This window comes from Daldinia childiae, assembly GCF_008694065.1.
Source record: "Daldinia childiae strain JS-1345 chromosome Unknown Scaffold3, whole genome shotgun sequence".
In the NCBI taxonomy this organism is placed as follows: Eukaryota; Fungi; Ascomycota; class Sordariomycetes; order Xylariales; family Hypoxylaceae; genus Daldinia; species Daldinia childiae.
In genome coordinates this window covers 4,204,318-4,228,890 of record NW_022984644.1, presented here as the reverse complement: position 1 = coordinate 4,228,890, position 24,573 = coordinate 4,204,318, and the positions used below count along the sequence as shown (strand labels likewise).

The 24,573-nt window shown below is 46.6% G+C and overlaps 5 protein-coding genes across 5 annotated transcripts; 1 reads left to right on the top strand and 4 right to left on the bottom strand.

The window, feature by feature from the left end:
- Positions 1–1,944: 1,944 nt before the first annotated feature.
- Positions 1,945–3,874, bottom strand: GL218_03877 (U4/U6 small nuclear ribonucleoprotein Prp31; the record flags this gene model as incomplete). Its single annotated transcript, XM_033580456.1, has 2 exons — positions 1,945–3,453; positions 3,557–3,874. 2 exons carry the CDS (start codon positions 3,872–3,874, stop codon positions 1,945–1,947), a joined length of 1,827 nt encoding a protein of 608 aa, XP_033437006.1.
- A 554-nt stretch (positions 3,875–4,428) lies between these two features.
- Positions 4,429–6,453, top strand: GL218_03876 (Pre-mRNA-splicing factor clf1; the record flags this gene model as incomplete). The annotated part of the gene is made up of 1 exon (XM_033580455.1): positions 4,429–6,453. The coding sequence occupies one exon, from the start codon at positions 4,429–4,431 to the stop codon at positions 6,451–6,453; it is 2,025 nt and encodes a 674-aa protein (XP_033437005.1).
- A 2,520-nt stretch (positions 6,454–8,973) lies between these two features.
- Positions 8,974–11,109, bottom strand: GL218_03875 (uncharacterized protein; the record flags this gene model as incomplete). The annotated part of the gene is made up of 1 exon (XM_033580454.1): positions 8,974–11,109. The coding sequence occupies one exon, from the start codon at positions 11,107–11,109 to the stop codon at positions 8,974–8,976; it is 2,136 nt and encodes a 711-aa protein (XP_033437004.1).
- Positions 11,110–14,020: 2,911 nt separating this feature from the next.
- Positions 14,021–21,274, bottom strand: GL218_03874 (Glutathione S-transferase omega-1; the record flags this gene model as incomplete). The annotated part of the gene is made up of 12 exons (XM_033580453.1): positions 14,021–14,278; positions 14,334–14,459; positions 14,523–14,603; positions 14,671–14,848; positions 14,906–15,000; positions 15,244–15,757; positions 15,811–16,343; positions 19,417–20,008; positions 20,061–20,330; positions 20,422–20,499; positions 20,554–20,896; positions 20,968–21,274. The coding sequence occupies 12 exons, from the start codon at positions 21,272–21,274 to the stop codon at positions 14,021–14,023; spliced, it is 3,375 nt and encodes a 1,124-aa protein (XP_033437003.1).
- A 1,865-nt stretch (positions 21,275–23,139) lies between these two features.
- Positions 23,140–24,559, bottom strand: GL218_03873 (THO complex subunit 3; the record flags this gene model as incomplete). The annotated part of the gene is made up of 6 exons (XM_033580452.1): positions 23,140–23,303; positions 23,366–23,410; positions 23,466–23,835; positions 23,886–24,124; positions 24,243–24,316; positions 24,447–24,559. The coding sequence occupies 6 exons, from the start codon at positions 24,557–24,559 to the stop codon at positions 23,140–23,142; spliced, it is 1,005 nt and encodes a 334-aa protein (XP_033437002.1).
- Positions 24,560–24,573: the final 14 nt, after the last annotated feature.

Sequence of the window (24,573 nt, the reverse complement as noted above, 5' to 3'; positions counted from 1 at the left end):
CGTGATCAGTCATGACGAAATCCGGTTTTCAGCATTGTTGATCTTCAACTGATCGGCGCTCAGCAGTTCGACCCAACCTACGGGAGCAGATATATACCTACATACATAACCTATCTCATACGTATTGAACGGACGCATGTACATACTCTCCCGGCCGAGTCCCTGCAGATTTCCAAGTAGATAAATATGTAGGCAGGTAGAGAAGAAAAAGAAGAAAAAAGAAGAGACAGAAAAAAAATTTAACAAGAACATCAATGCTAGAATATCGTCGAAAATGTAACTATTCGGAACGTCTCTGTCCCCATTTCCCATCTCACCCCACCAATTGCACCGCAGCTACGACATAATCAACCGGCAAGGTATGATGGATGGCGCGGTGTGCAGTATCTATCTAGTAGTACCTTGGGTAGATGTGCGTAGTATATGTATGTATGTATATAAGTATGTACGAAGTAAACAAGAAATGGGCATTAATTATCCAGGGCATTCGCGCGGGATGCGAATGTTGGGAAATCGCCATGTCAGCCAGAATCCAGAAATCCGAATCAGAATCAGAAAAAATCCCATATCCGGGATCTGCGAGTTTCACCAGAATGCCATCTTTTTCTTTTCCCTTTTTCGCATTTTCCCCTTTTCCCGCTCCTCGCGTTCCCTCACACCCCCCTTAACACCTCCCCCTCCACAACACAAACACACACACACACACACACACATACACAAACACTACACTACTTTACGACCTCTCATCTCGCCCCTCGCCTTCACGTGCGACAACGGTCGTACGCCCATGCGAGTCTGAGTCTTATATATGCCATACATGTCTGAACTTGACTTCGATCTGACCTACCGGCAGTAGCAGTACCGAACTCGCTCTGCGTACGGCAACACGCGAATGCCATACCTACCTACATACATATACAATATACCTACTTATCTACGTAAGAGGCTGCAACACTACAGCGGACATTGAATCTGGGGGACCACGTATCGTGTAACCCACGCGCGCCGCGCCATCATACCTACCTACCTACCACCTCCTACCAACATATCATACCACGGCAGCTCCCTCGCTCCAGTCCAGTCCAGCCCAAGGACCTTTTTTTCCCGCCCGACGATCGAGATCTGTGCGAGCCTCCTCTTCTCCTTCTCCTCTTCCTCCTCCAAGGTCCCTGTTGTTCGAAATGTCGTGACACTTTCTTCCCTTCCTCCCTTCCCTTCCCCTAGACCGTGGCCGTTACGCGCGCCTGCGTCAAAACGTGGAGTATGTATGTTATGTACCTTAGGTACCTACCTAACCTAGAGGCAAAAAAAAAAAGGAAAAAGGAAATATAGAAAAAAGTCTCACTTCTTCCCTACCTACATGCATGCATATGCTATATGTAGGTAGGGACTAGGTCAGATAGATACTTTATAAAAGAAAGAAACATCTCGTAACGCCGCAGCGGCGAAGGCTATATCCCTTAGCTAAAGTCAATGTACGAGCGGCGACGGAGCCGGAGCCGGCTCCATGTCACATACATAGGCAAGCAGAACACGGTAGGGATAGAGTTGGACAAACGAGGCGCGGGCGGCGGGGGGATCCATTCAATTCATATTTCAGACGGCGCGCGGCCTTGGAGAATTAAGTTTAAGTTTGTAGAAAAACGAGTGCTGTAAGAAACGCACACATCGCATGACAAGAGTTAACTATCAGAACTAAGCCGATTTGGCTTCCTCTTCCGTAGTCTAGTAGCCGATAGCCCCCCTTCCAAGAACGCCGTAACCATGCGACCGACCCCATGCTGCGAAAAAAAAAAAAAAAAACCAACGAGTGGCCCCACCATTCCTCTTGACGCCATGCCTTACTTACTTTCTTACATTTGTCTGTCTGCGTACATATACTATACGTTGTACAAAACCCCCTTACTTCGCGCGATCCTATAGCAGTGCAGTACCTTGCTTGCTCTATTTCTTAGCGGGTACCGCCGGCGGGCCCATCTTACCAGCACCGGTATCGACTTTCTTATTGGGGTGTTCAGGGACCTTGAAGCTACCGTTGGCGCTACTAGCTGTCCCGCCTCCGGCCACTTGGGTAAAGGTACCGCCCTTAAACCAGCGGTCCTCCTCCGCCTTTCGCTTGCGATTAAGCTCAGCTTGAACCTTGGGGTCTACAAGCTCTAGTCCCTGAACTGGTGTGAATGCTAGAGATGAGGCTGTCCCTGCACCTCCGATAGTGGATCCTACCCCTGAAGTTCGTAGACCCTTACCACGAAGGTCAATGTTGCCTGATTGGCCAAATCCGCGCAATGATGAAGCTGAGCCGCCAATAGGCGTAGCTCCTCCCCAGCCTTTATGCTTTTGACTAAGCTTTGCTCGTGTCCGGTTATCAATCTGCACTCCACGAATTCGTCCATCGTTTGTCTGGCCGATCATTCCCATGCCCGTAGTAGAGTCTCCAATTCCGTAGTCCGTTTCTTTCTCTTCCTTGCCGAAAACCATGCGGTTTTGAGCTTTGCGAAGGTCAGTCATTGCAGTTGCCTCCTTGGCCTTACGGGCCCGTCGACCACCCCGTTTTCGGGAAGGTTTGTCATCCGGGGCCGGTAGCGCTCGTTGACCCTTGTTCGGTGGCGGTTCCGTTAGTTTGTCTAACCTCTCTAGACATTGGCCCCTGAGTTCTTCGCCATATGACCCATCAGGGGTTGAGTGACCGGTATCCGCCCGTGCAGCTAGGACGAGCTTCGCCGCCACCGCCTTCATAGCCTTCTTCTTTAGATCCGTTGGGATGCCACGGATGATTGGTGAATGGTACAAGTAACCTTGCTGTTTCACGCCCACATTAGTGGCGAATGCCGTATTCCCTGATCTTTTCGAGCCCCAAGCTGCAAGATTGCAGGCGGGCGCCCGGGAAAGATTAGTTAACCCCCCTGCCGTATTAATTAATTGCGCAGCAGTCAAGGATCCAACTAGGGCTGTGAGGTTAGGAGCAAATATATTCATTCGCGACTGGACGTAGTCTGTAAGTGTTTTCTTGGCCTTGTCCATCTTGATCATCATATGACAAGCTTTCAGAATGCGTTCAAGCTCCTCCTGACTTATTTCACGACCTTTCGTTGTAGTGGCTTCGACGGTGACAATCATCAGCGATGGTCCATCTAGAACTGACTTGAGCGATTCGCCCAGAGGATTGTCAGCTGAGCCTTGAAGCGCTCTGATGCTATCCGAATCCATAGGTCCATTTCCCAGAATGGCTACAACCTTAGCATACTCGATCGGGTTCTGAACAAGCGTTTCAAGTTCGGGGAATCGAGCGGAGTAATGATCTCTGATGAACTTATGGACCTTCATGATCTCGCCATCGATCTGAGTGGAGAGAGTGTTGGATTCAGTGAGGATCTTGTACTCGGGGTTGTCCTCAATGTTACCTATATTGATAGTGTGTAGCGTGAGAGGTTTCGATTGATAGTGTGCGATATCCTATAAGGTCGTAACCAGTCGGTCAGGTCTAGCTCAAGATAAGAGATGTAAACATTTCATCACTGTTCGTAGTGTGAAGTGAGGGAGTAGAGGGTAAACTAACCTTAAGCAGAGGGTCCAGTCTGTCCATAACAGTTGTAACCTTACGAATATCTTTAACTCCGCCTAGCTGCATCTTCTCGACCTTGGCCTTGGTGGCTTCTTCGTCTTCCGCGGGTTCGGCGGCGCTCACGCCACCCATTTCTTCGTCCTCATCGGGCTCTTCTTCATCGCCGTCTAGCACCATGTCGTTATCATCGTGGCTTGCCGGCGGACCAATAGCTGGCCCATCGAGGTCAAGTCCGGTGTCATTTTGCTCCTCCCCATTTTCGGACCCTGAGTCCTCAAAGTCCTGCAGCAATTCCTCCGCTAGAGTCGACATGGCGTCGAACGGTAATATATCGTCAGACGATCACGTAATTCGATGAGATAAATTATTAACTTAAAAGTAGATGGATATGTAGTTCATATGTTTATACGACAGGTGAGGAGAACCCCGGAAAATGTCGATGGTTCTTTGTGTATTGAAGGTGAACAAATTCCAATTGCGACAAGGCAAATCAAAAAAGATGTACTATGTAGAAATTGGTCGTAGCCTTCTTAATCGCGACTATAATTTAATGTGGGACCTTAAGCTTCATATCCAATCATAACTCGTCTTAAGTAAAGCCAACGGACGGTAAAACTAATTCTTCCGTGAATTTACCAGGATTGGGTCCACTTTAATAATTGAACTTGATCTCGTCGCGTTTTGTTATCTCTTAATCGAGACTCTTCTTAATCAGCCTCGCCAACCTCTTATAACATACAACTTGCCCTTGGCTCAAAACCAAACGCTTTGGTTGGCAAAGCCATACCACACTATACCTTCACAATCATCCTTCATTTTCACTCTTCACATATATCACCCTACCGATACTATTCACTAAAGTCAATATGGAGTCCTCACGCGGCCCTCCAAGGGTCAAGAACAAGGCCGCCGCGCCTATTCAAATCTCTGCCGAGCAGCTGCTCCGAGAAGCAGTAGACCGACAGGAGACGTCCCTACAAGCACCTACCCAGCGCTTTGGTGATCTAGAAGAGCTCCATGAGTTCCAGGGTCGGAAGCGAAGGGAGTTTGAGAGCTTCGTTCGCCGAAATACGATTAATATGAATAATTGGATGCGCTATGCTGCATGGGAACTTGAGCAGAAAGAGTTTAAGCGCGCGCGATCTATCTTCGAGAGAGCCCTCGATGTCGATCCGACGTCTGTCGTGTTATGGATTCGCTATATCGAGGCCGAGATGAAGAACAGGAATATCAATCATGCGAGAAACTTACTTGATCGTGCCATCACTATCCTACCTAGGATTGACAAATTATGGTACAAATATGTCTATATGGAAGAGATGTTGGGTAATATTCCTGGTACGAGACAGGTATTTGAGAGATGGATGGCCTGGGAGCCGGACGAGGCAGCATGGAGCGCGTACATTAAGCTCGAGAAACGTTACGGCGAATTCCAACGTGCCCGGGATATCTTCGAGCGCTTCACGATAGTACACCCGGAACCGCGTAACTGGATTAAATGGGCCAAATTCGAAGAAGAGTTTGGGACTAGTGATCTTGTTAGGGAGGTTTTCGGCGCTGCAGTCGAGGCCTTGGGCGACGAATTTGTTGATGAGAGGCTTTTTATTGCTTACGCCAGATTCGAGGCGAAGCTCAAGGAGTACGAGCGAGCTAGGGCCATTTACAAATACGCTCTAGACCGCCTCCCTCGCTCAAAGTCTATGGGTTTGCACAAGGCGTACACGACTTTCGAGAAGCAGTACGGTGACAGGGATGGCGTAGAGGACGTAATATTATCAAAGAGAAGGAGACACTACGAAGACCAAATCAAGGAGAATCCGAAGAACTACGATATATGGTTCGACTACGCTCGATTAGAAGAGACCTCAGGTGACCTGGATCGGGTGAGAGATGTATACGAGCGAGCTGTAGCCCAAATCCCGCCGACACAAGAAAAGAGGCATTGGCGCCGATACATTTACTTATGGATCTTTTACGCTATCTGGGAGGAGATGGAAGCCAAGGATGTTGATCGAGCGCGCCAGATTTATAAACTATGCCTCGACCTGATACCTCACAAGAAATTCACATTTGCTAAGGTCTGGTTGTTGAGGGCGCAGTTTGAAATTCGGCAGGGTGAGCTTACAACCGCACGAAAAACGCTAGGGCAAGCAATCGGGATGTGTCCGAAGGACAAGCTGTTTAAGGGTTATATCGAGTTGGAATTAAAGCTATTTGAGTTTGTGCGGTGTCGAACCCTTTACGAAAAGCACATCGAGTGGAATCCAGCCAACTGCCAGACGTGGATCAAATTTGCCGAGCTCGAAAGAGGATTGGACGACCTCGACAGGACAAGAGCTATTTTCGAGCTCGCTATTAACCAACCCGTGCTCGATATGCCGGAACTATTGTGGAAGGCATACATCGACTTCGAGGAAGAGGAAGGCGAGTACGACAAGACACGCGACCTGTACGAGAGACTTCTGGAGAAGACAGATCATGTCAAGGTCTGGATCAGCTATGCGCACTTCGAGATCAACATCCCAGAAGAAGACGAGGAAGAAACGGGCGAAGAGGAGGAGCGGCCTGTCAGCGAGGAGGCCAAGACCAGAGCCCGCAATGTGTTCGAGCGTGCTCACAAGCGCATGAAGGAGAAGGAGCTCAAGGAAGAGAGGGTTTCTCTCCTCAATGCTTGGCTATCGTTCGAGCGTACGCATGGATCGGCAGAGGACATCGAGAAAGTCCAGAAGCAGATGCCAAGGAGGACGAAGCGCAGGCGCAGACTGGAAGACGACACGTTCGAAGAGTATATCGACTACGTATTCCCCGCAGACGACGAACAGAAGCAAGATCTATCGAAGCTGCTTGCCATGGCTCAGGCTTGGAAGCAAGGGGGTGGTGCAGTCAGCTAATCGAGATGAGTGCGCGCATTATGTTCTTCGTGTATCAGATGGAAATACCATACAAATCGACGGTTCGATATAGTACATAATAGGCTTTTTTACATATTTAGAGCAAAAAAAAGCTAGTCTAATAGGACCTCCGCGAACTGGTCGAATATTAAATTACCAGTACGAAACCGAGCCTCATCTTGAGAAACCTCGTTCACGTCTATGTTCCTCTCTCCAACTTCTATAGAACCATAAATTGTATGTATTCTGAACGAGCCATGCCAAGAAGGCTGGTGGGGAGGATAGCTATGCGGCTCAGCTCCCTCCATGTTGCCAAGCTATCGACAGAGCTTGAAGGAACTACATCCTAGAGTCTCGAGACGCGTTTGTAGTTTACACAACTTTCTAGTTTCTCCCACCTAATAATCCCTCACTCCCGAATAGCACTATACAATCCGGAGCGATACAGACGTAACACAGGGCTGACTGGCTTGACTACCTCCATGCTACACCACCTGTCTGACAAGCTACTTGTACACGTGCGTAACCGAAGGGGATCGTTAGCTGCCAGAGGCGCATGACAGGGTCCTAGAATTGGGGAATCCGGCTCCCAAGTCTCCAACTCCAAGTTTACCCACTTCCTGCCTACGTACACTTTACTTACCCCAAGGAGCAGTCCTCCGCGCGCCCACGTTTTTTTGTCTGTTTCTGTTCTTTCGATCCGACTAACCACGGGGAGGAAGATGCAGGAAACAAATCAAATCGCATCGTGGGGGGTCCTAGGCGGGAGGCGGGAGGCGGTCAGCACGATGATGTCATGAGTTTTGCTGGCAAGGACGGGAGATATGAGGCACGTATGTACGCATGTACGCATGTATGTAGCGCCGTATACTTGTATTACTATACCAAGGTACATAGTGTGTAGAGGCATGTAAGCTCGTAGGTAAAAGAGAAAGAGAGGTTAGTTATTTTACTACATATGCTATGCTATGCTAGGTAGTAAACACTATCTCCGATCCGTACTGCTTCTCCCGATCTCAAGTTAGTATGTATGTTAGCATCTAATAACTAGAATAAAATAAACCACCAGTACCTAATATATCATACGAATGTCAAAGTATTCCAACACGGAGCAAATGTTCCTAGAATGTACCCCATTCCCACCGGTATACCTGAAAGAACCCGAGTGCCTGTGTATCTATTCCCGACATATGCAAACAAGGGAGCACGTATGCATGTGCGTATGTACGCCGATGTAAACAGGGGACTTTACTGCAATCATATGTGGCCCAAATACAGTCCTCATGACAAGTTATATTCTAGTTGCTTGATAGGCTATACTTGTGCCCAATGATCCCTCATCAGGTATCAGTACTATGTATGCAGAGTAAACGCATTATATACCTAAGAATGCAGATATAGCAATGTCAAAATAAACAAAAGCATAAAAGCCCTTAATTTTAATTTGTAATAGACTATAAACGAAAAAAAAGATATAAATGATAAATGTTTATTTTAAATAAAAAAAGGGAAAAAGACTTTCGTCACATCGTCCAATCGGAAATAGTCTCAAGGTCGTCATCGTCGTCATCAAACATGTGGTGATAGTATAATACCCCCGGAAATACCCAAAGATCTTGAAACCCTGCAGCTTCCCTCATCCCCCAATTTCCCCTCTTCCTCTCCATTTATACACACCGTCCCCCCGGGTACGTGTACCTATAGTAGTATCCTTAGATCCCGTCCGCGATTCCCAATCGAATCTTCTATCAAATCCCATCCACGCGTGCGTTAATCTGTACCACTTTTCCCTTCCCACTTGTCGGAACCGTTGTCATCTGGATCCTACCGAGTCCCGATAAAAAAAAACCTTGCAGATCCTGTTACTATCCCCGTGTGCATCCTCATTACGACCGTTGACTGGTTCCGAACCCCCAAATCGAATTTTGTGATGGCAGAGACGCAAATCCGTGGCATCCGGTTAGCGAGAGAACGTCCACTGGTGGACGCCCCTGTTCCGCGCTTGTGCTGCAAGAGGACTGGTGCTCCTTTAACGCCTGGACCCGTTTTCGGTAACGCAGGTAAGAATCAGGTAGCACAAGATACCCCTTGCTGCATTACAGCGGGATATATACATTAGTCGTCGCGATGGTGGTGGTGGCGGCGATGACGCCCATCTGTCACACATTAATCAGGATCAGCGAAGGTGCTCAGTTTATATATCATAGTAAAATTTCGCGTATCATTAGAGATTCAGAAGAGATAAAAGAAATTAATGTGACGAGCGAGATTTCGTTTTTATTTCAAAACAGCCGGGGTTAGTTCAGCAACGACGCGAGGCAAGCAGCTTTCTTCTTATTCCCAACGCCCTCTACACACCAATCTTGTATATTTTTCCCAAAATCATCAAGAGCAGTAAATCGTCAAGTCGTCAAAAGGTACAGTGCAGGTATTATGCTCTGCAAACCGTCATATGTAGTTGGCGCAGAAAGGAGTAGGGTCTATGCAGGTCAATGCATAGTGGTGGATAACCCTACCCTATCACCTCCTGTCGTATCCCTCCGGAGGTGCAGGTAAGGCAGAATAAGGGTTCCCGTCAGTGTAATGGGGGCCATCGTCATACCGATTCTCCCGCGGAGGAGCTGAAGAACGCCAATTGTCAGTCCTTGACCTGCTACTAGAGCTGGAATTTCCCTGCCTAATTCGCTCCAACCGCTTCTCATGACGCTTTTGCTTCTCTTCTTTCCATTCCCTAACTGCTTTGGCCTGTTCTCGTGCCTCCTTGAGCTCCGAGAGGGCGCCCTTGACGCCCAGTGCCGCGATGCCAACCGAGGCCGCATCTTGCAAAAGTGCCTTAGTTTTTAACTTCCTAGCCTCCTCCGGGCTCAGTTTACCTTCTTTAACTGCTCTGTGCCTTGCGTCGCGCTGCCCCATGCTACCATATACATTATTAGCAGCATGGATGGTGGCAACAGCTGCTAACCCCGTCGTAATGAGTTGCTTACGTCGCATCTTCGACGTCATCTTCTTATCTTCGTCTGAATCTCCAAGATCACTACTAGAAGCAGAACTGGACCTACCTCCTCGTGAACGGGACGAACTACGCGGTCGTCCGCTACCAATAGAACGTTCCTCCTCATCATAATCATCATAACCGTCGTTAGCAGGGCCTCGGCCTCCTCTCATATAGGCGCGAGACTTGTGATCATCATCATAGCGGTCATCTGACGGGCTTCTATGACGACTCCGGCGAGAAGACCGGTCGTCATAGTAGTCATCGTCGTCTTTGTCATCAGGGTCATTGCCTAGGCCAATTTTAGCTAGACTGCGTCGTGTCTTGTCGACGATACTGCGGCTGCGACTGCGGCGCTTCGGGGGCGAGCGGCTTCGGCTATCGTATGAGTCGATACTATCCCGACGAGGGCGAGACCGAGACCGACTCCGGCTACTGATAAGCTTTTTAGCGCCCAAAGCTCCCAAGCCTGCCGTAGCTAGCGCCGCAAGACCGGGTCCTCCACCACCCTCGGAACGTGCACGAGAGCGGGAGCGTGCATGAGAGCGGGACCTGCTCCGACCTGTCCTCCTATCTTCCTCAATGTCCTTTCTGGAGCCATTGAGCATTCGGTTACCAAGAAGGCCACCGATAACGGATTCCACAAGGTGGCGTTTGCTATCCTTGGAGGGATCATGAGCGGCATCGATAGTTGCTGCACCGGCAGCCGCGGTAAGAACTCGCTTCATCTTCTCTCCCTTCCATCCGCCAGGCTCCTTTGCAACACGGAAAGCCTCCGCAGCGCCTGCGACGAGCGATGCCTTGGCGGCCTTTTGCATTCTAGCCGCAGGAGTATCTTTTGAGCTCTTTGTGCTACCTCGCGAACGGTACGAGTCTGGGCTACCGCGGCGACTTCTTGAATCCCTCTCAGAACCGCCACCGGTCAAGGCTTTAATAGCTCCTCCCAGACCAGCTGCGGCCAGGGCGTTTTCAAGAAAAGACTTGTTGCCTTTTTGATGCCTGGAATCGTCATCGTCATCGTCGGAATAGTACTCGACAACTTTACCATCTCGTCCCTTGTGAACAATGTAGGTCGACTTTTTGTCATCTTTACCAGCATGTTTACTATAATAGTCCACTCCTTGGTAGCCGGCAAGTGCACCGGCAGCGCCGAGAGCAGCAGAGGCGGCTATGTTGCGATGAACTTCGGCGCCTTCCTTCTCTGCCTCATGGCGATCCCATAGCTCTTTAGCGCCGGCAGCGAGGAGACCACCGGCGACAGCGGCAATGATCTTTTCTTGCTTAGATAGAACGCGCTTGCGGGCTCTCTCCTCCTCCTCGTAATAAACACTAGCGGGCTTCTTACGAGAGTGGTGATCCCGTGCGCCGTCGTGGCGGCGGGAGTCGTAGTAGTAATCATCGTAACCAGGATCGGCGGATTTGGCTCTACGGATATCTCGGGAGTAACCTGGAGGAGGAAAGTCTCTACTAACTTCCTCGACAGAAAGCTGGTCACTATCTTCCCTCGTTCGAGGCACAAGTGCGGTGCGGCTCGTTGGATTTACTCTGTAGTATGTTTCCTGAGTCTCGGTGTACCGGGGACTTGCCCTCTCACGACGATCATCATGGTAAACCCGACGGGAATACTCGCGCGGGGGAGGGTCATAAGGGTCGTACGCGGACATTGTTGGCGCGTGTTAGTGAGTAATAAGTGTGATAAGTCTGTATAAGTGTGAGAGTATAAAATTGTTGGTTTTGTGTAGTTGGAAAACGGATCAAACTCTAAACTGATTCAAGTTGTCGAAGTTGGGAAGTTATGAGTAATGAACGGCAGAGCGGCAGAACAGTAGCACAATAATTCACAGCGGCGGGGGGAAGGGGGGCAAGGGCGAGTATTAGGCGCATATGATGCAGTTGCCAGTGATGGTGGTGTTGCTAGTGCGTTACAATTGGAGCGGGGCAATTTATTATCTGCTGCTCTACTGCTCCGGGCGAAAACAAGCTTGAAGCTCCGTGTAACCTGACGTCAACCCCTGTAACTACATACATAGCCGAGACCTTTTAAAAGCGATATATTATTCGTAGTCGTTTAGTCACTGAGACATGTCAGGTATTATTGACAAGATATTATAAAAACTATTCAATTTTAATATATTTTATTTTATTTTATTTATTACAGCAAAGACTTAAGATGCGTAGGTACGGTACGTATATCGAGAAAATACCCAACCGTAAGCTATTACCGAGACTGGACAAATTCTTCCAAAGGAGTCCTAAACTGCGCCTCGCGGTGAGAGCGATGCAGTTAAGTGGCTCCTTCATGTATGTGCTAACTGAATTTGCCTAACCTACAAAACTAACGTCATCAAGTTTTTTGCTGAAGCAACTCGGTTTTACGAGGCACATAATCCTAGTATTTAGCAGGGTAGCCCCTACGAAGTCTTCATAATATTGTAACCGTAACTGCTGAGGATAGAATCTGGTGGAATAGCTGAATATCTGAATAGCTAAGTACGCCGTATCACGACAGGCATCGTATCTGGCTACCCAACTTTGAACAAATTAAGTTGCTGTTGGGCGTTGTGTTCATTACACAATCAGAACCCAGACGATATCTTAGTGTCTTGTCCATGTCTCAGTATAACGTCACTTGTTCTATTCGTAGCCTATGAATAGTTTATGGTGTATAAGAAACAACTGTTTTTTTATTAAAGATCAGATTCACCTTCGACATAGTTCGCCATCGCTGCAAGGCATATCTACCCAACCGTAGATCATATTTTTCGCGAGTAGTACATAAAAACCCCCCTTATAGGAAAATCTAGAACCTAGCGGCTTTCACTGCCAATGCTGCCAATGATGCTATGTAAGGGTACTCGCACTAGGCGTATGCTAGTTCGGCTATCTTCCTTCGTATAGCGAACGTGACAGCTCAGCCTTCGCCCGAAGTTGATGGTTGATTATATCCCTGTGAATACATGGCGACTATTAATGTAGATGTAAGACGGAACATTCAAAGTCCTATGCGCCGAATAGTTCACCGCGTAGGAATGCGGCTTGAGAGTCAGGTGGGAGCTATTTCTGCCAAAATCCACTAAGCCCTACGCTCATTTGCCTTGTGTGGATTTTAGGAAATAGATCAGCTAATAAGTGCCGGTGTTCTCGAAGGTTGATGCATATAATTCTCCTCTGCCGTTGAAAAACTCAGAAGAAGCTAACCGCTGTGGCCCCCATTTGGCACATACCCACTTTGTGGGACACTTCCCACCAAAACACTACCTTTTCAACCTTGAATAATATCATATATATTGGTGATAAAAAACCTAAGACTTATACTAATTGGTAAAGAATTGATTTGTGTTTATAATTATATATATAATATTGGAATTGGAGTGATTATTATTGGGAGATTGGTACTTTAGTATACTGTATAAAATATCACATACAAATTAGGTGTAAAAAGACGTTACAATAACTTACTTTTAAACATTCCATATTTAAAGATACTAGGCTTAAAAGGTTAATACAGTTAATCTTACGCTATATACGAAGTTTTATGGCTGTAATTAAATTAGGTGGCATATTACATAAATTGAAAGTTTTGCCCATACAAATATAATAATATTTACTATAAGGCTATTTTCGAATTTTAATATTTTAATAATAAAAGGTACAATGTTTATAAGACATATATACCATATATAAAAAGACATGGGCATTCTATTACATCTTTTAGATTTAAGATATAAGACGTTATTGTTACAATATTCCAATATTTCATATTATTAAAAATACTTAATTTCGTACCTAATTTGTATGTGGGGCCATGTACCTTTATATTAAGCAATACCCATAGCAATTGTGCCACAACTAAATTTTTCGATTTTATTAAAAGTATATTTTTAGTAATGCGGCCTTATAAGGTATCAAATAAATTCAGTTTTAAATTTATATCATCAATATACATGATTTTATTCAAGGTTAAAAAGGTAGTAGTTTTGGTGTAAACCTGTGCCACAAAGTGGGTATGTGCCAAATGGGATCGCTAGCGGTTACCCCTTAAGCGTCATAACTACTATAACAACTGGACCGCATATTATCAATAAGACATAGCAATTCAACGATCTGTATATACCTATGTATCGACGCTATAAAGAATGTGCAATAGCAGCAAACAAACCCTCTATGCACACTTTTCCAGGTCCACCTACCCACCCCATCCCCAGCTTGATGTATGTATGTATGTATGCGCTGAACATGACCATGCAATATGTACGACCTACTAGTATCTAACGATTGTCTGGCTCCCAAAACGGGGATGGTCCAGACCACTCCAACTCCGATCCCCTGTTACCCTTTTCGAAGCACTCTGAAGGAGCTCGGTCCTGAAAACGGGAAGGGGGAGAAAAAAGAAGAAGAGAAAAAAGAATCCTAGGCGGGTTACCTGGTCCTGTTGTGTATGGTATGATATAACTTAGTATGTACCGTATATACTCCTCGAATCCGATAACAACCTCTCGTATTTATGCGCGTATGTAAGTACCTAATATGTATGTAGAAGAGGATGTAGCGACGACGATATATCCCATTATTATATTACGATCCGAAGTGATCGCCGTGGGGTTGACGGCTATTAAGGAAGAGGTCCAAGGTCTCGATATAGAGCTCCTTCTGGCTAGTCGTAGCCTGAACATGTGGGTTTTGTTCGAGGGCCTCAGTCCACTGTTGCCAACGTGTTCCCGGCACGGGATCGCCCCAGTTACGGAGCTCTCGGAGTATGCGGGACATCCGAAGGACGAAGGGAGCAAAATGGATGTCTACAAGGCATAGATCTTCTCCGAGGAAGTATGGCCCCTGGGTGGCGGATTAGAGATGTTTTGAAGGGGAAAGTACGGGATGGAAAACCTACCCTGTCGTTAGCAGCTTGAACAAGGGCTGTTATCTCACTCCGGAGCCTCTCAGCGTATTCCGACTGCTTTGTGAAATCGGTAGCCCTCGCGAGAGCGAAGAAAGCCGGAACTATCCTTGCATTGATCTAGATCGGCCAGTCAGACTCTCTGTGTCCTTTACACGGTGGATATTCACTAGTGGAACTCACATGGTCGATCCATAGTCTACAGTTTGCCTTTAATCTGGGGTCTGTGGGAGAGAGGGGTACCGTTTGGTTATGATCCTCAAGCTAGCAAGTTAGACGGTCAGCGATTGAGGGAGCCATCTATAATCGCCCCACAACTCTGATAACTTACGTATTCTAAGATGATGGCACTCTCACCGCTGGCCCAGTCGCCTTCACGAATAGCTGGAACTAGGCCTCGTGGATTTGCTTCTAGCAGCTGGGTTGGGCGTTTGAATGGGTCTGTCTCGCAATATTGATATTGCATACCCTTCGCTTCCAGAGCAATCCATACTCTCTGTGAAAAGGGGCTGATAAGGAGGCTCGTTAGCTTATAAGTCGCCTTATGTTCTAGGAGGATAGCTTACCAAAAGCAAGCAGCATAGAGTTTCAATTCGTGCTCCTTCAAGTGCTTTTTCGCGGTTGCAAGTGCAGCTCCTGACATCCTCCTAGGTAAAGGCTTCTATAGGAGCAAGTTAGTGTGAGCAATTATAGCTAGCTTTTAGAACTACCAGATGTGAATAGAAGATAATAGGAGCCGAGAAGGACTGTCCCCCCTCCCTATTCTAATAACAATTGCTTTCCTCCCTCCACTGTGCTAAAGGGAGATGCTACCGTTCTAGATCACTTGTATCTTAACAGAAGTTTTCCATATATAAAACCGGGTATAAAGGTAATCACAACTATGATACAAGGAACAACCCACCTGAATCTTCTTTGCTTCTTTTTCTTGCGAGGTAATATATCTCTGTACGGTTGACTTCTTGATCTCATCGCTCTTCTCTAGGCTATGCTTGTGAGGACCAGCGACGCCGTCGCCCTTACCGTTCCCGCCATTGCCATTGACTCTTTGTATTGTCCAAAATTTCTCTCCGTTGAGATGAGCATCCATAGGCTGTGGTAGACCGTCGTTAAACATTGGCTGTTGTGGAGATTGGTAAACACTCGGCGCAGCTAAATTGAGGCTCGAGTCTCCGTCACCGGGTAGGATCGTCGCTCCCGGAAAGTATTCGGTAATCTTGATTTTAACATCGCATAGATCCCTCTCGCGCGCGCTCCGCTTGCGCTTCTTCTTGGAAGGGTCATCTGATTTGGGCGTTCCCGGTGGTCGTCCCTTCATTCGGCAATCCCAGTAGTGCGATATAAAGGGCTTGCGCTTGTACTTTTGGGTGGAACGATGTGAGTAAACATTATCGATATGGGGGAAGTACGTCTCGAATCTAGTTGGTAATTAGTACAACGACTTAGTTCCAATAGGAATCTTGTTTCCTACTGGTCATTGGTTAAGATAATCGTATCGTCGACGTTAAATAGCTTCTCGCGCCAAGCTTGAAGATCAGGTGGGTCAACGACTATCCTATTGACCAATTGGCCATGGGGTCTCGGCTCAGAGGATTCGGCTGCTGAGGAATTGACTTGCGCCGATTGGATGAACATGTCCTCATCTTGTTGAAGCTGGGGAATAGCAGTTGGAGACATGCCATTGTGCGTTAGGATGCCGAATTGACTAGAGGCAGGCGGCGCCGAGTGCGACGATGGAGGGAGAGAGGCATGGTGTTGATGTGGAGTTCGGTGGATGTCGGAAGTCGTTTCGTTATGGGAGCGCTGGAGCATATGAGCCGCATTTGGCTCATTATCGAAACTATCTTGGACATGCGAAGTATAGTCACCTGGGACGACGGGGATAGCGGGTACGACTTGTAGACGTTGGAGGTGTTGTTGGAAAACGGGATCGGTAGGATCGAGAGTGGATAGATCGAGGTTCGTATGCGATGAAAGGGTTGGGACACGAAAGTGATGCGATTGCTGAGAGTGATGGTTATGATGGTGAAGTTCATGCGACAGCGGAGTCCCTGTTCCTGGAGGAGGTGGTTGTGATGTTGGCTGCTGGTGCTGCTGCTGATGTGGTGGCGGCGGCGGCGGCGGCGGCGGCGGCGGTTGTGGAAAAGATACGGAGGCGGGGTCCATCGTGGTTTATGCCTTTTGTATATAAGTCTGTCTGCTGCTTGGTGACGATGCTGCTTAGTGCCTCAGAACAAACTCGGCGCAGCCACCAAGCATGTTTTTACCCCATTCTCAAGTCGGATGTCGTAGGCGAAGTGTCTTCGCCGTCATGATTTGACTTCTACTAGTTGGAAGAATTTGGCTTATCCAAGGTAGGCCAAGGTAAAGTAACGGAAAGTCAACAAATTGGGTTAATGGAATCGGAATCGGACGATGCCGGCAAGGCGGAAAAGAGTCTAGAAGTTACCTAGAACGTACAAAGGTAAAAAATTAAAAATAAATTATAAAAATATAAAAAATATAAAAAAAGTAAGATCAGATGGGAAATGCTAAAATGCCAAAAATGCCAAAAGCGCCGATAGAAGCTGAAAAGTGCAGCTCACGAAATTGCCCCGCCTTGCGGGTCCTTTGCCCCATTCAAGGCACCTAAGTACATAGGTACATAGCAGTTTCCAGTCCCAGGGCGGCCAGACCTACTTCCCTGGGAAACTTAGTCTAGTCCTAAAGTGGCAAACGAACACCTTGTCTGTACCTTATCATCCCATTATAATTATAATTCTCATCAATTCCCATACCTTAGGTACCTATAGGGCCCCACATGCCGATGAACGGCCTAACTTACACTAATCCTGCACTACATAGTATTAATCTGCACTATAAATCACACTATAATCTGCACTAGTATAAAGATACCGGCGGCACTACCTAATACAAAGGACGATAAACCCCCGTACGCAGGGTACATTAGGTTAGTAGTTACATTAATATATTCCATTCATGTAAGAGCTGATGTATGTATGTTATAGGTGTGTTATAGGTATGTATTGATGTAAGTGTAATGGTAATACCTACATGTAATATACTTGAGCCAATAATCGTTACCTATAGTGGGAATTGGACCCTGACGATCTAATAAGATCTCATCCATTCCATTATCCATTATCCATTATCTTTATACTCGCAGACTTCGTAGTATTGCCCCTCACCCCTCACCCCCCTACCCCCTTCGCTCTTCATTCCCGAAGACACACACATACCAAGCTGAAAAAATGCTCCAAAGTCTGGTTCCCTTTCTACGAATCAACCTCTCATCACGAGCCACGTTGAATTATCCCTCGTGAGAATGACCCTCTTTCTGGTAATTATGGCGTCGTGATACGAAGAAGCTTACGTGCCCGCATCTGCATCCTTTCTAACTTGGGTACGTGATAGCCATCGAGTCGCCAATCCTGAGCTGTTCCCGCGATATTTGACAGATAAGGGGGTTATTAGATAATAGAAAATATATTTTCCACTCATCGTGTTAATAGATTGCGTGATGCAATACTATATCCAACTTTCAACTCCAACTGGATACCTATCTTTGTAAAAATACGCATTTCTTTGGGTATCTGCCTACATCGTAGGATTTCGTCATTTATTTGTCTATGTGAATATGAATGGAGTATATGGATAAGTGAGGTAAGGGTTCCTTTCGCCTTCCGTTACCGACGTATTAGAAAATCCAACCCCGTGCGTCATGTCATGGCAGTCTACTATACAGTTCCAAAATGGACGTAACCTCCGTGTCGATATTGCGTGTGCAACACTTAGAACGCCCCAATATGTCCCAAGTCGTAATAAAAGTGCCCAGCCTGACGATCAACCCTGTACATATCCAATCCTGCCTTACTCCTATTCAGCTTATATCGAGAGAATGATCATGCTTCGGTTAGTTAATGACCCTCGTGATAGCTTTATGTGTTAGAGTCCCATCCCAAATCCATTCGTACATCCAATAGATTTTGAAGAACCCCCTCGGCTACTGGCGTCATATCATTTTGCCCAGCCCAATTATTTGGAAGTGTGAAGCCTTGATCTGAACTCATGCCTGTACCACCACCCCCCATTTGAAAGAAAGCGGCTGTAGTAGCGTCTATCTCGGCTTGCGGCCCTAGACTCTGGTGGGATCCGATAGGACTAGTATCAAAAGATCTCCTGCTGCTCGAGTTTGCCATCTGACCAGGCCCTGTCGCGCTCTGGCGATTATCTGAAGCCGTACTCGAGTTTGGCGTCGGTCTATTTGATGGCCCGTCGGTATTTGATGATGCTGATATATCGTTTGAATCGCTTCCAGTCCCTTCTACGAACCCTGGGAACATTATGGGCGGGATTGTTGCATGGTTGCAATTATTATTACTACCACTTTGGTCGCGAGTAGCTGAGTTTTGTTCTCTCGCGAGCCAATTTTGGCCCGCGAACTCATCCACCAGTTGTCTACCGTTAATCGGGTGGCGATTTTCAGATTGATGATTATTAGAAGCATTTGGCGGATTATCGCTTCCCACGTTTGCATGGCGATAAGCAAGAAGGCCACCACCTCCTGACTCGTGATCCGTTGTGCAGTTACCCTCTCCAGCACCATTTTTTCGATAAGTCATCTTTGGGAGTTTGACACCGGAGCCAGGCTTGAAGCTGTCAGTCTAGGACATTCATCATGAATTATTTAGGATAAAACTTACGCTATCCGCACTCCTTGGGAAGGCAGATTTGAGCTTAGGTATTCGCGTTCCTAATGCTTCTAGGTCGACATCTAATTGTACCAAGAATGATTCAGTTAAGGGGTTCTTCCTCTTCAATGCATTCATAGCAGCAAGGAGAAACCGTAGCGAATCTGCTGTCTGGCTGTCGTCCGGCCTGCTCTTTAGGTATTGAACAAATACTCGTGCAGCAACGTATAAACAGAAAGATATGAACGGATTCATCTATAATGATGTTAGATGCGGGACTCGTTCTCGTCTAGGATTTTTCAATAGGTACTTACAGCACACAAGTCTAAGTGTGATACCATTCTCATGATGCTAGCGATCTCATTCGCTGCCGTGATGCATCGTACTTTGCTTTCCGCACTAACAGACGGTGGGAGTTTATTCCGGTCTGCCTTAAAGATAGCCGCTTGGTGAAGACATATCGTCGAAGTATGGATGTTCATGTTAGTAAATACGATATTGGGATTAGAAAGCCCGGAAGGAAGTTTTAGGTGGTCTGGTAGACAGAGGGACGTATTTAGCAAAATGTTGTCCATGTTTCTATGGCGCTTCCAGAACTCCCCGTTAAGATCGTGGTCGCGATCGTCGGCATCTGGCCGATGAAGATGGACGAGATTGCGGCCAAACAAACAGGCCATCAATACTATACCTCCAAAGGATGAAAGCTTGGCGGCTCCAGCTGGGCACATTGAGTCCGCAAGCGATTGCGTCTGTTCCGCTCGACTCATTTCGAACGCTTCCTCTGAAGATGGCAAATTGGTCATGATATCTCGCTCATCGACCGTCATGGGCCATCCGGTACCGATACTAGCATACCGATCCTGCGAGAAGGCCATCCAAAAGGTCCTTCGCCTCTCTTCACGCTCCGTCCAGTCGCGAGGAGGCGGAAGACATTGCTTCACATCAAGGCCCGTTCCGTCAAGTCTGTGCAGTCCAATCCTAAAGGTCGTGAGCATAAAGTCATCCAAGCTAGTTTTAGTTCGATACTTACATCTGGCATAGGCGCACAGCAGCGCCTGTGCTCATCCATGCTCTTGGGAAGTACATCATCTTGAATTCATATGAGGCAAGCAGCACATGCGTTTGAGCATGAGCTACTGAAATCATGTGCTCACCATAGCCTTTGACGTAATCCGCCTCAATATACTTACGAGCACGTTGGTAAAAGAGGTCTTTTAAATCCGCGTATTTGTCTGCTACCGCACAGGCCTGGGTCCAGATCGCATATCGCAGTGCAACGGGAGGTCGTTGGTTAGGAGCCCTAATCCGTGAATAAGTATGAAGGCCAACATGAACATAGTCCGGAAAGTTAAGGGTAGGTACATGGTAAAAATGCAAAGGGTATATCATACAAGTTCATTGCTGCTAGGTACCGGAATTTATGAATCATAGGCAATGATGAATGGATCTTATCGAAGTATATTTGATGCCTGCGAGTTTTTGTTAGTCGAGATGGTGTGCATAATAAGGTAAGGGACTCTAACAGTTCGTCGATCGTCTCCTGCGGCGGGAGAGGTTCCTCCAATCCAAGACCAATCATCTCCCACGTAAAACTGCTGTCCATACCGCCCATGTTCAAGTTCCCGCCAAAATTAAAATCATCTAAGCCGGCGGTGGGTTGTGGTGACTCGGCATTGAAATTCCATTGGTCCATATCACGATCCCTTGAGATGTTTATTTGAGGATTTGGGATATTGAAATTTGGCGTAGGAGCGGTTCGTTGGTTGCGATTCGGCTGTTCGAAGGTGGCGTTTGGCGTTTTGCCCGTATCAACCCCGACGGTAAAAGACGGCTCTTGGGTTTTATTTAGGAGCGTTTCGACTTGTTCTAAATGAGAGCAAGATCCCTTAGTTCATATTCGCTTATTCTAATAGGTGTCTTGTTGAATTGACACTTACTCAGTCTCTCTTCTAAAGCCTTCACATATCCCCTTTTAGGACCACTCTTTCGTCTCACTTCATCGTAAGCGCAAGCGTGTCCTAACCTCGTGCATGTGCTACAACTCGGCTTTACGCCGTCGCATCTGAGTTTGCGTTTTCGACATATCATACACGCGAGCCGCTTCGGCCTGGGAACGTTGCCATTATTCTGATTTTGAGGTGCGGCCGGCGGGCTCGTATCGGCAGTTGGACTATTGTCGGTACCTCCCTGAGACCCAGAGTCGTTGGCTGCGGCGCCAGGGGCTTCGCCAGTCGAAGTCGACATAATCTAAGACAAGATTAGATGGTGCAAATACGGGAAATCAGCTACGACTCCGTAGTGCGCCGATAGAAGACCCCGAATAGGAGAGCCGTATGTATTTCGGAATGCGCTTCGGCCTCAAGCCACGATAGCGACTCGAGCACGCGCACCAGTTCGAGGACCACTGTCCAAACGAGATATCGGCGATAAAAACAATTTAATCCAACTCCTTCTAAGATCTTTTTCTCCTCTTTTAAAATATTTCCTACTTTCCGACACTCTGTCTCGATGCTTTAATCTTTAATATGTGTCGTTGAGCCCGAGCGGTATAAGCCCTAAATCTTACGGCGGGAAATCGAGTCGATAAGCATTGGCAAGTAGATGGGGAAAATGTATGGAGGTTATGAAGAGGATCTTAGGGAGAGGGGATCCCGGGTCTAATAATGTGGGGAATGATCTTAATAGAATCTCTTTTCTATAAGTGGAATTGCAATGGTATTATTGCTTGGGACCGAGTAGTTGAAGAACATTCAGGGCTGAAGAGCGACCCCAACTTCAAGATGGGATTAACAGTAACCACGCGCCGCCATGTAAGAAAATAGTGTATGTCTCTACCTATACGAAATCCTGAGGCGGTAGACAAGTATATACCTAAGCTATTAAGGCCATAGGCAACAGGAAGAATGACTATTCTCTCTCAATACACTTATGCAAAATTAGAGGGATATAGGAATGAATCCCGGCCACTATGTCGCTATGTCCTGCCAATCACAAATAAAAAGTCGAGCCAACATGAATTACTAATGTAAAAGGGACTCGTCTCGGCTGATATACCTTACGCAGTAGGGCTGAGTAGTATGTAGTATGTAGAAGTAACAGAGTGGGTTCTAGGTTAGATTGAATCGATTAACCCATATAAGATTATTACCTAACATAAGATTATTAGCGGGGTCTCGAGTCCTCTAACTATGTACCTACCTACCTTACCTACCTGTATTTCCTTCTTTACGTCGTTCTTACCTTGAAGCCTTATTGATATCTATAGAGCAATTCTATGTATATTGTTATCGTATTAGTACCTTCACGTATCTTTATAGAACCCGGAGTACTGGTTTCACATCTACTAAGCAATACACTATAAGCTATAATCAAATCTGATTGGTTATTCTATTTTCTAGAACTTATTGGAACCCTTAGTTGTCCAAAACCTCTCACATTGAAGGAGATAAGTGGGGAGCTGCTGTACCACATGTGTAAGACAACATTTCATAGGTATACCTAATTCTACAGCGCAGTCCGGAAAGCTTAGTGAAACTAAGCCTACATCTAAGCTTGAAATGGCAAATGACCCAAAAATTATCTATCTCAGCTCTGCCAAGTACGCGGCCGTAAGCAGTTTGCAGTTCAAATAACGACGATTAGCACAGAGAAAATTAGTAACAGCCTCAAAGCATTGCGATGCCAATTCACCGTATAATACCCTTGGTAAAGCTTTCAGGGAAAAGTAATACCTACTAAACAAACTTCTTATTAAAGTGCCGTCTCTCCCAGTAAGCTTCATGTGATAATTTAGGGTTATTGGCGAAATATTATCTCGTGAGATAGCCTCTCATATACTGTATCGGACGTCGCCCCCAACCCTGTTAAACCAACGCTTGTCTCTAATGTTAATAATAAGCAGTATTAGGACACCCTATCCGTCTAGATTATAAAACCCATTTTTTAGAGACTACCTTTTTACCACGATCGCTAAACCCACCATATACGAATACAATTTCTAATATTCGTGTTCAGAATTCGGTCTTTACCGTCGTCGCAGCTACCGAAACTATGGGCTTCTCTTAATTATCCGTTCTCGTAACCGTTAATCAAACTAACTCCAGGTCTTCTTATTTAGTCCCTGGGCTGGCCCCTATTACTCGTAGACTTCCCGAGTCAATATAAGCGAGTGAATATCGGTTTGGAGACCACGCAATAACGGGAGAAGGTGTCGTAGTCTTATATGTGCAGAGATGATCTCCCGTTTCGGAGTTGAAGATCTCTAGTCCGGATCCTACAAGCATGACAAGAAATTTAGTGTCAGGATCAACAAATGCATGGCTTAATAATACTCACCCTCCTCACTTCCGCCTACTATATAGAGACCATCCCAAGAGAAGCCTGCGTCGAAAGGTTAGCGTGCATGATTTACGGTGTATGATTTCAATATACGTACTAAGACTGCGAACTGGGCCGATCATCTTCGTCGCAGTTCTCACACAGTTCCAATCCGTTGTTTCCCAGAGCGAAATCAATGAATCCGTTCCACCTGTGGCCAGGTACCGGTTATAAGGATGTAGTTCAACAGATATGCAGGATGAGGTATGCCCGGTCAGCTTGAATTCGGCATCTGGACCTTCTTTGTAGTCAAACTGGTAGGCGGGCTCAAAATCTGGGAATGAGAGGATTCTTGTTTTCCCATCTCCAGTAGTAGCAAATATTCTTTGGCCACTCCAGCAGAACACAATGTCGTTGGTCTGCACAGGCTGTTGGTGTGAAGAAATTGGTGTGCTTTGGGTTGGTGAAATAACGAAGAGCTTATCTTCCTAAGGCAAGGGGTCAGAGCTTGGAAAGTAGGCTTGATGAGAATGCTTACCTTATTCCCGACAATGACACATTCGCCGCGGGGATGCCATGCTAAAGTGAAGGTCTCTCCTAAGCCCTTAACCTCGTTCAAGACCTGTTTAGTCTTGACATCCCAGAACCTAACTACTCCGTCACTGCTCACACTACACAACTCGAGCTCCTTGACGGGGTTGAAGGCAACTTTTTCGATTGATGCCGTATGACCTTTCAACTCAGTCGTTTGACGAACATTAGGTTTGTCCGCATTCCCTTAAACCAGTAGTTAAGAATTAGCATTCCATACCGGAGTGAACATAAAATCCCAATTACATCATCCTAAAGGGTATTATGATGTCGCCGAATCACGAGCTAAGGATGAATCACGTACAAACGCGTAACGTTTTATCCAAACAACCAGTTGCAATATAAGTACCCAGTGGATTCCAGGCAATTGTGCGAATGCTAATAGAAGTAATCAGTCAGATCTCAGATTATAACACAGGGTCCAGGAGTCGTACCCGGCAAGGGGTTATGAGACCACAGCACGCATATTATGAGCGCCAGGTGAAGAGAAAGGTAACTAGTAACTTACTTATTTGGGGTCTTGTTCACGGCTGGGTCGTGGTAAATCGTCGGCTTCAAATTGGGAAGTATAGTCTTAAACTTATCAGCCGCCACGGACGTTCTCGGTACTACGCGCGCCATGGCTTTACGAGTAG